Here is a 14,384-nt window from a genome sequence, read left to right as displayed (position 1 = left end):
GAATTCAAATCAGATGACCTAAGTTCAAATATAAGCCCTGTACTGTACCCCACTGAGCTTCAGTTCTTCTATTTGTAAAATAGGAACAATAATTGTGTTACTTTCTGCATAGACAAAAGTATCAAAAGAGAATATAACCTACTGTAAAAACAATCAATACACACTTTTTGTTTACATAAATTATTTGCTCCTGCTATCCATTTATGAAGAATTTCTTTTGATAATTTTAAAAAATTAGGACTTCTGAGTCTTAAAGAGCTCTTCTTTCAATAAGGAGTGATCAACATATAAGTAGCACAAGTGAAAATCAGGGGCAGTTCCTTCTTATTAGCCTCTTTTCTTTTCCATTTTCATTTATTAAAAAGACATTGTCCACAAAATCTGACTGCTACCTCATAGTGGCCTGAAGGTAATTCTGGGTTCTTAAAGCCTATGCCAGCTGATTTCTGGTAGATCCTACTCAAACTGAAAAATGTTAAACATGAGTTTATAAATGGTTGTTGTGTCTATATTAGAGGCTGAGTTCTACCATCACCAACATTGTTAGCTAGCAGATGAAAAAAGATGATTTCTCTGCCAAAAGCAATACATGAACCAATTAATTAACTTTTATTAAGTGCCTACTATGTGTGATATGCTAAGAACACAGTTGTAAAAATAAAGATGTCTGTCTTCAAGATGCACATATATTTGATCAAGGCAATGCTATATACATATATATGCATATATATATATATATAATACACACACAGGAACATATACATATATATATAGACACACACACAAGAGACTTTTGGGGAAAAGCACTAGTACCTGGGGAGATCCAGAAAGGTTTTATATAAGGAAAGGAAGAAAATTAAGGATTTTAAGAGGCAGAAGAAATGAGGAAATACATTCCTGGCATGAAAGATAAATTGTGCCATGTCTCCTGGAATGGAGATAAGAGATAGAATGTTGTGTGTGAGGAGTAATAAAAAGCTCAGCTTGGATGGATTGGAGAGTTCACAAAAAGGAATAATGTATAATAAGACTGGAAAGACAGGTTAGAGACAGATTGTGAAAAGCTTCAAGCACAAAACAGAATTTATATTTCCTTCTAACAATAAAAGAAAGCCACTGAAGTCCATTGAGTAACATGGTCAGAAGTGTACTTTAGAAGAGTAATTTTGGCAGATATGAGGACAATAGAATAGTGAAAAGAGAGACTTGAAGCAGAGAGACCCAGCAAGGGGCTATTGCAATAATAATCTAGGTAAAAGGCAGCAAGGACTTGGACAAAGGTAATGAACTACAGTAGGAGATAAAAGGTTTGTTTGCATGAGCAAAAAATCATTTCTATAAAAAAACAAGGAAGGGATAACCTGTGCCAATGGAAAGAATACTCAATGAAATCCCAACTCTTTTATACTGCTGACATATTTTCAAAGGCTCAGAGGAGAATTAAAGGGATTGACATATGATATTGTCACTTTAAACATTAACTGTTAAACAGATTGTCAAAGCTGATCTAGAGATCTCATTAAGAACTAGCTGCTGGAACTACATAATTTTATTTACTTTGTTGATTTCAGTGAATATACACATCTGTTATTTCCAGATTTTCTGCTCAACATATTTTTCAACACATCTAGTCAATTTAAGTTGAAGGCATGTGGGTCAATCCCCAGACTCTTCGGGTGGTCGCCATACCTGAATATTTGCCTTTGTGCTTTATTACATGAAATGGTTGGTAGTGGGGGCTGTAATCTAAAGAGAATTCAGAAGATTTTGCTGAAGGGAAATGCCAGATTAGGGTGACCAAACTAAGAAAAAGATTTTTATAGATTCTACTTTAATTGGCTAAACACTTTATGAAAGAGCTCAATTGATCCTGTCTAGAAAAAAGTTAGCTTGATTCATAAAAGAGAAGACAATTCATACAAGGGTAACTGAGAGAGCTGGACTTCTGGACCTATTACTACACACTATTGAAGACAGAAAATGTAAGATACATACATAGTCAATGCCTCAATTCTGAAACGGCATATTTGGATGGTTTTTCCTTTGTAACTACTACTCAAGATGTTCAATCATATTCAATTCTTCATGATACCATTTGGGGTTTCTTGGCAAAAACACTAGAGTGATTTGCCATTTTCTTCTCCAGCTTATTTTACAGTAGAGAAAACTGAGGCAAGCAGAGTAAAGTGACTTGCCCAGAGCTACGAAATGCCTGAGGCCAGGTTTCAACACAGGAGAATGAATCTTCTGATTTCCAGATCTAGAGCTCTATTGAGCCACCTCAGCTGCCCCACCCAAGATATTACTTTTTTTTTATAAAATTCATCAAATTCTAAAGTATGACTACTACTACAATAATACTAATAATTACTGTACCTAAAACTGGTAAAAAAAAAAAAAACTTATATGCCTGAGGCTTCAATGGGAAGCATTAACTTTTGCATTAACATTAATAACTAGGAAGGAAGTATGACAGAGTATAATTAGAGCCAGATGACAGAAAAGGAAGGAAAGAATGAATAAACAAAGGAATATTTGAAGGCTAGGAGGAGTGGAGGAAGAAGAGAAGGAAGTAAATAAGGGTAGAATGAAGGAAATGAAGGAAGAAGGAAGGGAAGGAAAGAAGGAAGCAAGGAAGGAAGGAAGGAAGAAAAGAATGGAGGGAGGAAGGGAGAAAAGGAAGGAGAAGGAAAGAAGGCAAGAAGGAAGGAGGGAGGAGAGGAAGGAGTAAAGGAAGGAAGGAAGGAAGGAGAGAAGGAAGGAAGGAGGAAGGAGAGAAGGAAGGAGGGAAAAGAAAGAAAGCAGAAAAAAAGGGAGGAAAGAAGGAGGGAGGGAGGGGGAAGAGAGGAGGGAAGAAAGGAAGAAAGGGAGAGAGGGAGGAAAGGAAGGAAGGATGTAGAATACTCTAGAAAGTTAGCTGAGCTAGGAATAAAGTAAGCCTCAGTGGGATCCCTATAAAAGATTCCAGCTAGGTACTCATGGATAACTGAGACCCAGAAAATGTGCCTTGTTCAAGGTCACAAAGGTGATGATTGATAGACCTAGATTTGAACCCCCGTGTAAAATGACAATAAAGATGCAGTATTCTGATTGCATGCAGATTCCAAATCAAGTTCTTTCTGTTATATGACACAAAGTCTTACATAAGATATAGAATGCCTTGGAATCAGATGAAAAGATACAGTTATGGACAGCTCACTAAGGTTGTCCATCAGCATGGAGACAGAATGAACCACACATTGGGCAGGCACTGCTGATAGATTCTGAGTTTGCTTTGGAGTTGAACAGAAGGAGATCAAGTTGAATTACATTTGGGAAATTGGGTAAATCCTGTGATCCTGAATCATTTCCTGCCACTAATCTTGGCCCTGAACTCAATGGTAGCTCCACTGGACTCTGCCCAGGTTGTCTCCAGAGTCCAGAGTCAGTGATGTGATGAAACACCTGCTTTATTTCTACTGAGCCAAGATGGTAAGGAGCTTCAGATGGGGCTCCAAGCAGTTGGGCATGTTCCACATGATTTATCTCCTGGAATTTATTAAAGTTGGGTCTGTGTTGGAAATGGAGATGTCCTTTAAATGATTTTTAGTATAGGATGGAACCCATACTACAAAAATACTAAAAAAAAAATCTGTGGAAACTCACACACACCTTCAAAGAGGACTTCTATGGAGAAATCCTTAGTCGTCATCACTGACTACATCAGATCAGAGAAGAACTTTAGTTCAATTCAAGATGATATTGAAGAGGGTAAGAGACTATTGGATTTACTAGAACATTTTAAACTCAAAAAAGATAATTTCTTCCATAGCCAAAAAACAAAATAATGAATGACCACTGATAAAAAGTCATTTTATTTACTTCTTTATTTTTTCCCTTGTATTCCACTATTTTGTATAATTGCTGCAGCCTTGTATTTGGTTAACTTAAGAAAATTTTTCCCAGTAGCTAGGAATTTATACAATACAATGTAGTTGTCATTTTATATATAAATTAATGTTACATTAAACCCATTGTGGTAGCAGTGCCAAAAAGATTCATTTAAAAATCAAGATTTTTGAGAAAAAAATGTTGAACTATACAGAAGCTTCACTAAACGCACCACAGTAAAAGCAGAAAGCACAAAGAGGATCTTGAGTTTTTATGATGAAAATATATATTTGTAAGTAAAAACTGGCTTAACTAAGTCATTTGCTAAAGATGAGAGTAATAGTCATGGCTAGGGATAGTCACTTCTGATTTCCAACTAATGCTATAAGACCTAAATGCCATGGAGAAGTAAAATGTGCATTGTGTAAAACTTTGGCAGTTTAATAACTTGAAAGAAAGAAATGGTAGTATCTGTATTTGATATGTGTAGTATAATATATTTTGTTAAAAATGGAATTTTGTGAAACTAATTTTTATTTGAGATTATTTATTTAAAATAAATTTCTTATTAGGATCAAATTATTGCACTGTTTTCCATTTTCCATTTACTTTCATGCCCTGAACTCTAAGGGTTTTTAAATTTTAAAAATAGTTCAAAAACTATAGCTATCAAATTTCCATATATTTTTGTCCTTTCATCATAAAAGTTTGTTCATGTTCAAAATTATTTGAACCTTTTTCACTCATTAAACTTTTATTTCTTTGTATTCATATTATTCTTTCCAATTGATGGTGGTTTTTTTTTTTTTTTGTAGTCTCTAGTTCTTTCCCTTTACTACTAGTAACTGAACAATAATAGATATACAAAAAGTATTGGATTTCACTTCAGAAAAATAAAACTTTAAATATTGCAACAACCCTAGTTTTTAAAGTAACTCATTAAAGTGAGGGGAAAATACAGTTAACCAATTGGATAGAAAAAGCAAAAGTTCAGCTAATGTTTCCCAGAGAGAAAATATTTAAGGGCCAATTAAATTATAGAAGATATTTTAAAATTTAACTTATTTTAAATGTAATTATGTATATTAAGCATGTATAAACTCTGCTATAGTTGTGTAATTACATTGTTAATGCCAGTCCAATATTTATAATTTGAAAAGGATTTATAAGGTTTATAGATTAAAGTTCAAATCTGGCTTCAGACACTATTTGTGTGTTCCTGAGCAAGTCACTTAACACTGTTTGCCTCAGTTTCCTCATCTGTAAAATGAGCTGCAAAAGGAAATGGCAAACCACTCCAGGATCTCTGCCAAAGAAACAAACAAACAAAACCTAATGGAGTTGTGAAGAGTCAGACATGACTGAAATTACCAAACAACAAAACCTTGTCCATGGCTAATGTTCAGATGAGAGGTACTGCTGACAGGGTTCTCTGAACATTGTAGACTTTAACAGTCTTGGAAACCAAGCAGCAAAGGCTTTAAACTCTAGTGACAGTCTAAGACAAAAACACTGGAATGAGAGAGAGGAGCTATTAAAAGAGACACCTTTTCTGAATGATTTTCAGCTTCAGAAACCTTATCTACGAGAATGGCAAATCATTTCTAGGGATCCATGTAATTACAATGAAAGAGGCTACTTTTCTCCAAGACCTAATAACAGCAGGGTCAGAAGATAATCAGTTTACCTGGCAAGTACATGTTACCCATAGACATCAATAACTTCAGAGCTTTCATTTCTGGCTAAACAAGGAGACATTTTAAAAATGTCTCAAAAATTTGCCTTAAAACCTAATGTTTCTGAGTGATTAAATTGGGGAAAGGTTGTTCTTTAAGCTTTGACAACTTGAATCTAGAGTAGGCAAGAGTATTACTAACTGAATATATTGATAACAAAAGAAAACAGACCACATCTGGCAAGGCAATCTCTGATTTCCTGGGCAACTGAATCAGATGTTCCTTTACTATCATCAAAGAAATCAAGCACTTATCTTTTCATTCCAGATGCACTAACACACCGTGCACAGAATAGAAACTTTGTCAATCTCCTTCTTTGATGTGTTATATGAAATAACAGGGATTAAAATAATCCCAATTCTTTAAGCTGTCTCTAGTGAGATCTACGTTATATCAGCTCAGTAATGTCTTAGTTTCACTCCCCAAAATGTTAGGAAAACAAAAATTAAATATACATTCTATAATTCAGTCATAGATTACAATCATATAATGTTAAAATTGGAAAGGATTTGAAGTATTAGCACATAAAACTCCATCATTTTATAGTTAGGGAAATTGAAGGTTGTAGAATTTAAATAATTAACCCAAAGTCACATAGTCCGGTGCTCTTACTAACACATTTCACTATTGCAAGATAGATGTTGGAACCATTGGGAAAATTATATTTACAATCATGATACCTTTGTTTTCCTCAAAATCATTCATCACTAAAAATGTCCCATTCGTTTTCTGCTGAAGTAGTTTCAATACCCAACAAGCTAATGTAACATGCATTTTTTAAGTACCTAATGTATGTCAGGCCCTGTTCTAGATGCTAAGGATGCAAAAACAAAAATAAAATCTTCTGTTGAAGAGAAAACAGCAGGCAAAGAGATACACAAACAAATTATATTTGTCTATATACATAGGTATACACATATACACATCTGTGTGTATAAATTCTTTCTCTAGATTAATGATCACATGATCTTTACAAAATAATGGAAGGGGCAATAAAGTAGCACAAAAATACAGAAGGGGGCAAAAAAAGCTTTATATAGAAGACAATATTGGAGCTTAGCTTCGAATCGAAGGAGGGATTCTAAGGGACAAAGATGATGAGGTAGAGATTTCCAGATACAAGGTATAGCCTATTCAAAGATATGGGAATAGCAGATTGTATGCCCTATATGACAACTCCAAACAGACAAATTTGGTGCAATATAGAGTGGGATTACTGAAATCAGTTTCTAGAGCTAGATTATGAAGGGTTTCAAATTACAAGTAAAGTAATTTATTCTAGATGCAACAGAGATACATAAAAGGAAACTATTACAATAGTCAAGGTTTGATGCAATGAAGATCTAAAGGAGAGTAATGGCTATATAGGAAAACATGCAAGAGATATTGCAAGGATAAAGCTGATAAAACTTGGCAACTAATTGGTTATAGGGATGAGTGAGAGGGTGGGTGAGTGAGAGTGAGAGTGAGAATGAGAATGAAAACTCCATGATGATTTCTAAATGTTTGAACCTGGGTAATGGGGATAGATAGTGGTACCCTCAGTAGAAACAGCAGTTTGGAAGAGAGGTGGCTTTGGGGAAAAGATATTGATTTATGTATTGGAAATGTTGAACTTGTAAAAACAATGAGACAGACATTTGGAGATACCCAACAATTGTTTGGGTATGTAAAATTGGAACTCATGATAAGACTATGGTGATAGATTTGAACCATGGAAACTGATGAAATTATCCAGAGACAGTGTTGAGAGGAAAATGGAAATAGCCTTAAATACAGTTAGAAAATGTGGCACAGATGAAGATGTATATAGTAAAGGAAGCTGGAGAGTGTCCAGAGAAGTAATAGTAGAGAATAGATGTGGCACAGATGAAGATGTATATAGTAAAGGAAGCTGGAGAGCGGTCAGGATAGTAATAGTAGAGAATAGAAGAGAACAGTTTCATGAAAACACAAGAAGAGAACATCCCGAAGGATGGATGATCAACAGTGTTAAATGCTCCAGGGAAATCTAGAGAGTGAGGACTAAATTCTGGTGATAAGATTTGCAATTAAGAGATGGAGTAACCTGGTAAAAAGCAGCTTCAGTTTAATCATGATGTTTTAAGTCAGATTACAAAGGGATGAAAAGTAAATGAGAGAAGAGGAAACAAATTTGTTTTGAAGGGAAGCAGATGGGATTTCCTAACAGTCTGGCTAGGGAAGGTGAGAAAGAGATAGAATAACAACTTGACGGGATAACAAGGCCAAGGGAAGTTTTAGAAAGATGAAAAGGGCCTGGCCAGATTTGTAGGCAACAAAGAAGAAGCCATTAAACAGGGAGAAATTAAAAAGCATTTAGGGGAGATATTGAAGGGACAAATTGCAGGAAGACAGGAGGGAATGTGATCAAGGACACAAGTACAGACTGACCTTGGCAAGAAGGACCGTCTCTTCTTAATGAAGGAGGAGAAAATATGCATGTATAAGGTGGGGAGAGGTTTGAGATCTAAAAGAGAGAATTCAGATGCTTTTAAATTTATCACTAAAAGAGGTAAGATTCTCTGTTGAGAAGAAAGGTTGGTGTTGGAGTGTTGTAGATCAAAGACAAGTTTTAGAATAGCCTCTGGGTGCAATGTTATAGAGAATCCATAAGAGAAAAAAGAAAACTCTTAGGTCCCAGTAGAGATTGGATGACAGAAATCTGTAAGGGTGCCAGTTGGTATAGTCACTTTCTATAGTAGCATTCATTGCTCAGCAATAAAGTCAAAATTGGTAAAATGCAGATGTGATAGGTATCCCAGGGCTGGAATCTGGCAAGACAAGCACAGTGATGAATCAGAGGGAAGAAAATTGCTGTGTAAGGATAGTGTATTATACTTTTTCATGGAAAAACACAACACAATGTAGGTGACAGTATATCTATAGAGCAAGACTATACATCTAGCCAGACAGCCAGATCATAAATTAGCTTTCAGGGTTTAGCATTTGCAAAATATCACCTAACTTCCCATATCTCTTGAAATGGATCCAATGCCTTTATGAGGCAAACTTTTTAGTTATTATCTCTATTTTTCAGAGGAAGAAAATGAGATGGCCAGAAATTGGATATCTTAACCAAGTCCCAATAGCTAGGGAGTGTCAGAGGCAAGATTCCACCCCTATCTCCACATCTGATTTTCTACTATACCACTCTGAGAAAGGCCATCCATTGCATCTTAAATTTTGTCATTGTTGTTATTGCTATTCAGTCATTCTAGTTATATTTGACTATGTCATCACATTTGGGGTTTTCTTGGCAAAGAAACTGGAGTGGTTTGCCATTTTTTTCTCCAGCTCATTTTACCGTTTAGGAAACTGAGGCAAACAGCATTTCCAAGGGCCACAGTACTATTAAGTGCCTGAAGCCAGATTTGAATTTAGAAGAATGAGTCTTCCTGAACACATGCTAGGTACTCTACCAACTGTCTGTTAGGAGATTAGGAGATTTTTCTATTTAGTGAGCTAAATTCTACCTCCCTAAAACTACACTTTATTGGTACTATTTCTGCTCTCTGGAATTAAATAGGACAAACCTAATCCTTCCTCCATAGGCCATCCCTTCTGAGGAACCAACCAAATCTCACATGAGCCAATGTTTACCTGTCCCACATGTTGCACTGCAGTCTGTCCAGCTGCCATATTGCCAAAAGTACTCTGGCTTCTCTATATCATTTTCAGAGCTGCCATCTTTCCGTATTGTGTACTCATACTTTATGCCTGGATTGGTCACCTGGAACAGGAGCTGAAAAGCAAAAGAAAGGATGACAACAAACTAAGTCATGCTCATTTTTAAAATCAGATCTGTGATTCTGTCAGTTTTAGAAAATTCCAATAAAGATTTTCTTTTACCAAAGAAAGTTGGTAGTTGAATGCTTTGCAGCTTAAAGTCTTAGAGGGTTTCCTAGGATACTGAGAAGTTAAGTGATTTGCCCAGGAACATCCAACCAGTATGTGTCAAAAGTGGGACTCAAATTCAGGATTACCTGACACAGGGGCCATATCGCCAATAACTACTTCAGGCTGGTTCCTTGTGACTTAAATAAATATGTCTGGCCTTCCCCAAAAAAAGTCAGTCATAGAGCAGAATAAATTTAATGGCTTTGAATTTCTTTATGTTATTTGATTTCAGTGAGTATTTGGATCATACATTTATGCAGTTAAATATCTTGGCTTAGTATTCAATGCTCTGTTCTGAAAAGTACATCTGAAAAGTGCTGCTCCATTTAGAGTTCAGAACTTCTTATTGACATGCATATTACCTGTATCCACACGGATTCATTGGTAGGGCCAGCAGCCCTCAGATTCTCCAGATCCCCTTTCCTATCATACTGAAAGATTGTCCCTGCCAGCTTGTAGTCTCCATTCCACTGGATAATAAATCCTCCATTTAGGTAATACTTTTCTGGATCTTCACTCCTGATAGCCAGGAAGTTTCCAGCTTCTTCAACTTCTACAACTCGAATGTCTCTTGCTCCTTTTGGAATAAGCCCAATATCAACATAGCCTAAGGAGATAAAACAGATGAACAGATAAAAATAAAAATAAAACTGTTTATTAAATGCCTACCATATGCAGTGCACTTGGGAAAATACAAACATCAATAAAACCCAGTTCCCACTTTTGTGGAGTTTAAAATAGAGTGAGAGAAAATTAAATACATTAAAAAAAAATGGAAAGAGAGCTGGATCTGACTCAGAGGCTTCAGTTCAAATGTTTGTTCTTCCACTTACTTTAAGCAAGTCACTCTTTGGCCATCAGTTTTGTTATCTGAAAAATGAGGAGGCTGATCTGAATCAAAGATTCTTAAATCGAAGCCCATGAACTTGGGTTTTTTAATATTTTAATAACTACATCTTTGTAATGCTATGTACTTTATTTTATGCACTTAAAGCCATCATTCTAAAAAGGGGTCCACTTCATTGCCCTTTTTCTAAAATTATCGCCTCATTCCTAGCTATGATGATAAAGCATGGTGGATATGAGATTATTGATGATCCCAGAGCAGGACAAATCAACCTACTGGGCTGATTAGCTGTTATGATGCAAGAAGCTCCAGATTTGTTGTTTAACTGATAGATCTGGAACAGTGGCAAAATAATCTACTACCATCTTCTCAGTTTGAGTTCGGTGTGCTTGTAACTTCAGTTGGCAAGATTAAAGCACATAGGAAGAAAAATCCTGGGATTCTTTTTTTTTTTCAAAGCCATACATAAAAATAAAATGCTCCATTGGGGAAAAAACAAAAACATAGACCAATAGACAGATAGATGACTGATGAAACATCAATATATCCAAGATGGGTGAATAATGGTATCCCTGTGGATACAACAACTTTTTGTTATTGTTGGAGAGGAGTGGTGTAGATCTTAAGTGCAATTTAAGGTGTGTTCAATCAAAAGTACAAATGTAAAAACAAGGTGATATCTAGTAGACAGTTGGAAATGTAAGTAGTTCAGGGAAGATACAAGTCAGTATCTCATATAAAATATATATTTCTGAAAATGTATTTTTCTCCCCATAGCATGTCTATTCATATCACTTTGTTATTTATATAGATTGGCAGAATGCCATAAAATGAGAAAATTTGAGAAACTCAGTGTTTTAAGATTTGTCTATGCTTGTTATACTTATCTATCTATCTATATCTATCTATCGAGAGAGAGAGAGAGAGAGAGAGAGAGAGAGAGAGAGAGAGGAGAAGAGGGAGAGAGGAAGGGGGAGAGAAGGGAGAAAGGAAGGAAAAGGGAGAGAAGAAGGGAGAGGGAGAGAGAGGGGGAGGGGAAGGGAGAGAAAGAATTAATTCAGTTTCAAAAACTAGCTTAATATTGTTAAGTGAATAAAGTTTATATGAAAATCCTAAATATTTAGTGGTTGATTTAGCATTAGTCTTTCTGTTACCCAATTGTTGTAAGTCAAATATTTTGTAACTTTCAACTAATCTCTCTTCTTTTAGTCTCTCTTTCCTTCAACCTATCTTACATACTGCTTCTGGACTATTTTCCTAAGGACACACAATATTCATAGAATTTTAATGTTGAGGAGACCATCAAATTACATTTAGTTCACTCTTTTACCTAATGAAGACTCCTTCCTAACAGCTTCAATAATAATAGAAAACAATTTACCTTTCTACAGATATGAATTATATTCCTTATTTTAAAGATGAGACTTAGAGAAATTAAATAGTCTTTCCTGAATCATATAACTAAGAAGTTTCAAAATTATGATATGAACTTACATCTCTTCTTCAAATCTAGCATTGGCTTCACTATTCCACAAAGGTCATTTAACCTCTTTTTTTGAATGTCTCAAGTAATGACAAGTTTATTAGTTTTCAAGTTACTTTCTTCTACTGTTTAAATTCTTTCTACTATTTAAATTCTGCCTTAGGGGATCTTAACTTTTTTGTCATGGGCCCCTTTGGCAGTCTGGCAAAATACACAGACTTCTCAGAGTGAGGCTTTGAAATGTGTACAATTATATAATTATATATATATACATACACACACACACACACACACACACACACACACATATGTGGTTTCATTAGAAATACTATATATATAGTATTTCTAATGAAACCAAAAGTTAGCCAAAAAAAAAGGTGTATTTTTTTAATTCAAGTTTATTGACACTGAAATTTATTCACAGACTCCTTAGAGTTCTATTAACCACAAATTAAGCTTAAACAATTTTAATAGACTTTTTAGAAATGGGCAATTGACATTAACATAAAATATTAAAATATTTAGTGTTCCTGCTTTGTGAAAAGAGCTACATTAAGTGCTGAGAATAGAAAGCTGAATGACAGGTTGCCTGCCTTCAATGATCTTAACTTTCATAGGGAAAGGAATAGGCAACTAGGGAACACAGTACATAGAGTATAGGGCCTAAAGTTAGACAGACTCCTCTTTATGAGTTCAAATGTGGCTTTACATAATTACTAACTGTATGACCTGGGCAAAACAATGTTTGCCTCAAGTCCTCATCAGTAAAATGAGCCGGAGAGGGAAATGGCAAACCACTTCATTATCTTTGTCAAGAAAACCCCTACTGGGGTTACAAGGAGTCAAAAAATGAATCAACAAAAACCCCTTTAAAAAAAAAAAACTATCTTTTAATGAAACACTTTTAATGGAAATGAAATATCTGCTGAATTTGATGATTTCAGTTGAAGTTTATACATTTGTAGAAGAGAGCTAATTAAAACTATTAATGTATAAACTCCATCTGAAAGAAATATGCAAGGAGGGTTTCCTGGGAGGCAGTACATTTGGCTCTAGAAATGTAGGTTACAGAGGAACATTTCAGAATGACTTACTGTATCACACCCCTTTTTATACCAGAGATTATAAGGGAAATCTCAAAACATTAGAAACCATAACCACCACTATTTCTTGCTGGCAAATCAAAGGATACAGGAGGAACTGAATAATAATAATAAATGGTAACAGGTTACATTTACATAGTGCTTTAAGACTGACAACAAGATTTCCTCATAATAACTCTGGAAGACAAGTGTAAAATAAAGCAATTCATGCACTAGTTTGCAAATTAAATTTTAAAATCACCGAAAAGAAGAAATAATTTCTCATACCCAATGCTATATGAATGAAAGAGAAAGACAAACTCATTTGAGGAACCAAATGATGGCTTGCTAACTTTGTAATTTCACAAATATGGATAATCCTAGCATCACAGATGCAAGGGAACTTATGGTAGTTCCAAACTCCTTATGTTGCTTTCCATGTCTGGAAGCTGACACTTAGTCTGCTCAAGGTCCGACAATTAGTAAATGTGAAGGATGAGATTTAAACCTAGGGCTTCTTAACTCCAGACAAAGTATGGCACTTCTCTAGTCACCATTCTATCTCCAACAAGGCAGAGGACAATACTACAATGTTTTCTTAACCTGGGAGATTTTTGCCCATGTCTTTCCACCAATCTTCCATACAAGTTTACTCAATATGCTGGAGCATTTCTTTGGATTTTCTTAATAACTCTAATATACAAATGCAGCATTCAGGTTGTCCATCTATTACTTTCTTTCCCTTTACTGGGAAAAGAAAGCTGAATACTTCAGGTTCCCTTCCCTAAAGGAGTTTAAATTTCACAGAAAAGGGAAGAGGACTTGTAAAGTATACATAGATATAATGTAATGCAAGGAAGAGTGTAATGTAAATAAAAAGCAAGGAGAGAAAATAGAGGAATTCAAAAAGAAATGGAAAGATTTTTATCATCTGATGCAGAATGAAGTGAGCAAAACCAGAGGAATAATTTATCCTATAGCATCAATATCATAAATGCGAACAATTTGGAAGATTTTTATAAATTGATGAAGAATGAAATGAGCAGAACCAGGAGAATAAATCACACAACAACAATATTGCAAAATCAAACCACTTTCAAAGCTGTAATAACTAGCTCACGTCAACACAGTGACCATTTGTGATTCCAGAAGACTGATGATGACATAGAAGTAATAGATTTAGAATACAGAATGAGACATTTGTATTTTGGCATATGGTTCACTAGGGAATTTTTTTTTTGCTTGGCTATGGGTATTTGCTACAAGAAATTTGTTAGTTGTTATTCATCCTTTGTTATTTTAAGAAGACCAATGACATCATAAGGCACTGTCTTGATTTGCCCATGAATTGGATTTAAGATCAAAAGAGGAGTCTCATAGCCATGGAGGCTCATAAAAAAAGATAAGGGATAGATTCGAGTGTCATCCATACCCAAAGGCAATAACTG

The 14,384-nt window shown here is 35.1% G+C and overlaps 1 protein-coding gene and 1 pseudogene across 1 annotated transcript in view; one reads left to right on the top strand and one right to left on the bottom strand.

The window, feature by feature from the left end:
* ADAMTS12 (ADAM metallopeptidase with thrombospondin type 1 motif 12) overlaps positions 1–14,384 on the bottom strand; it is a 482,021-nt gene that overhangs the window by 89,355 nt on the left and 378,282 nt on the right. The window contains 2 exon segments of the mRNA XM_051969545.1: positions 9,228–9,369; positions 9,887–10,131. Of these exon segments, the coding sequence (XP_051825505.1) occupies positions 9,228–9,369; positions 9,887–10,131 (387 nt within the window).
* On the top strand, positions 3,436–3,841 carry LOC127543444 (riboflavin kinase-like; annotated as a pseudogene).

Source organism: Antechinus flavipes, chromosome 1 (genome assembly GCF_016432865.1).
Source record: "Antechinus flavipes isolate AdamAnt ecotype Samford, QLD, Australia chromosome 1, AdamAnt_v2, whole genome shotgun sequence".
Classification (NCBI taxonomy): Eukaryota; Metazoa; Chordata; class Mammalia; order Dasyuromorphia; family Dasyuridae; genus Antechinus; species Antechinus flavipes.
The sequence above is the reverse complement of the archived record's forward strand: the minus strand, read 5'-3'. Positions and strand labels throughout refer to the sequence as shown.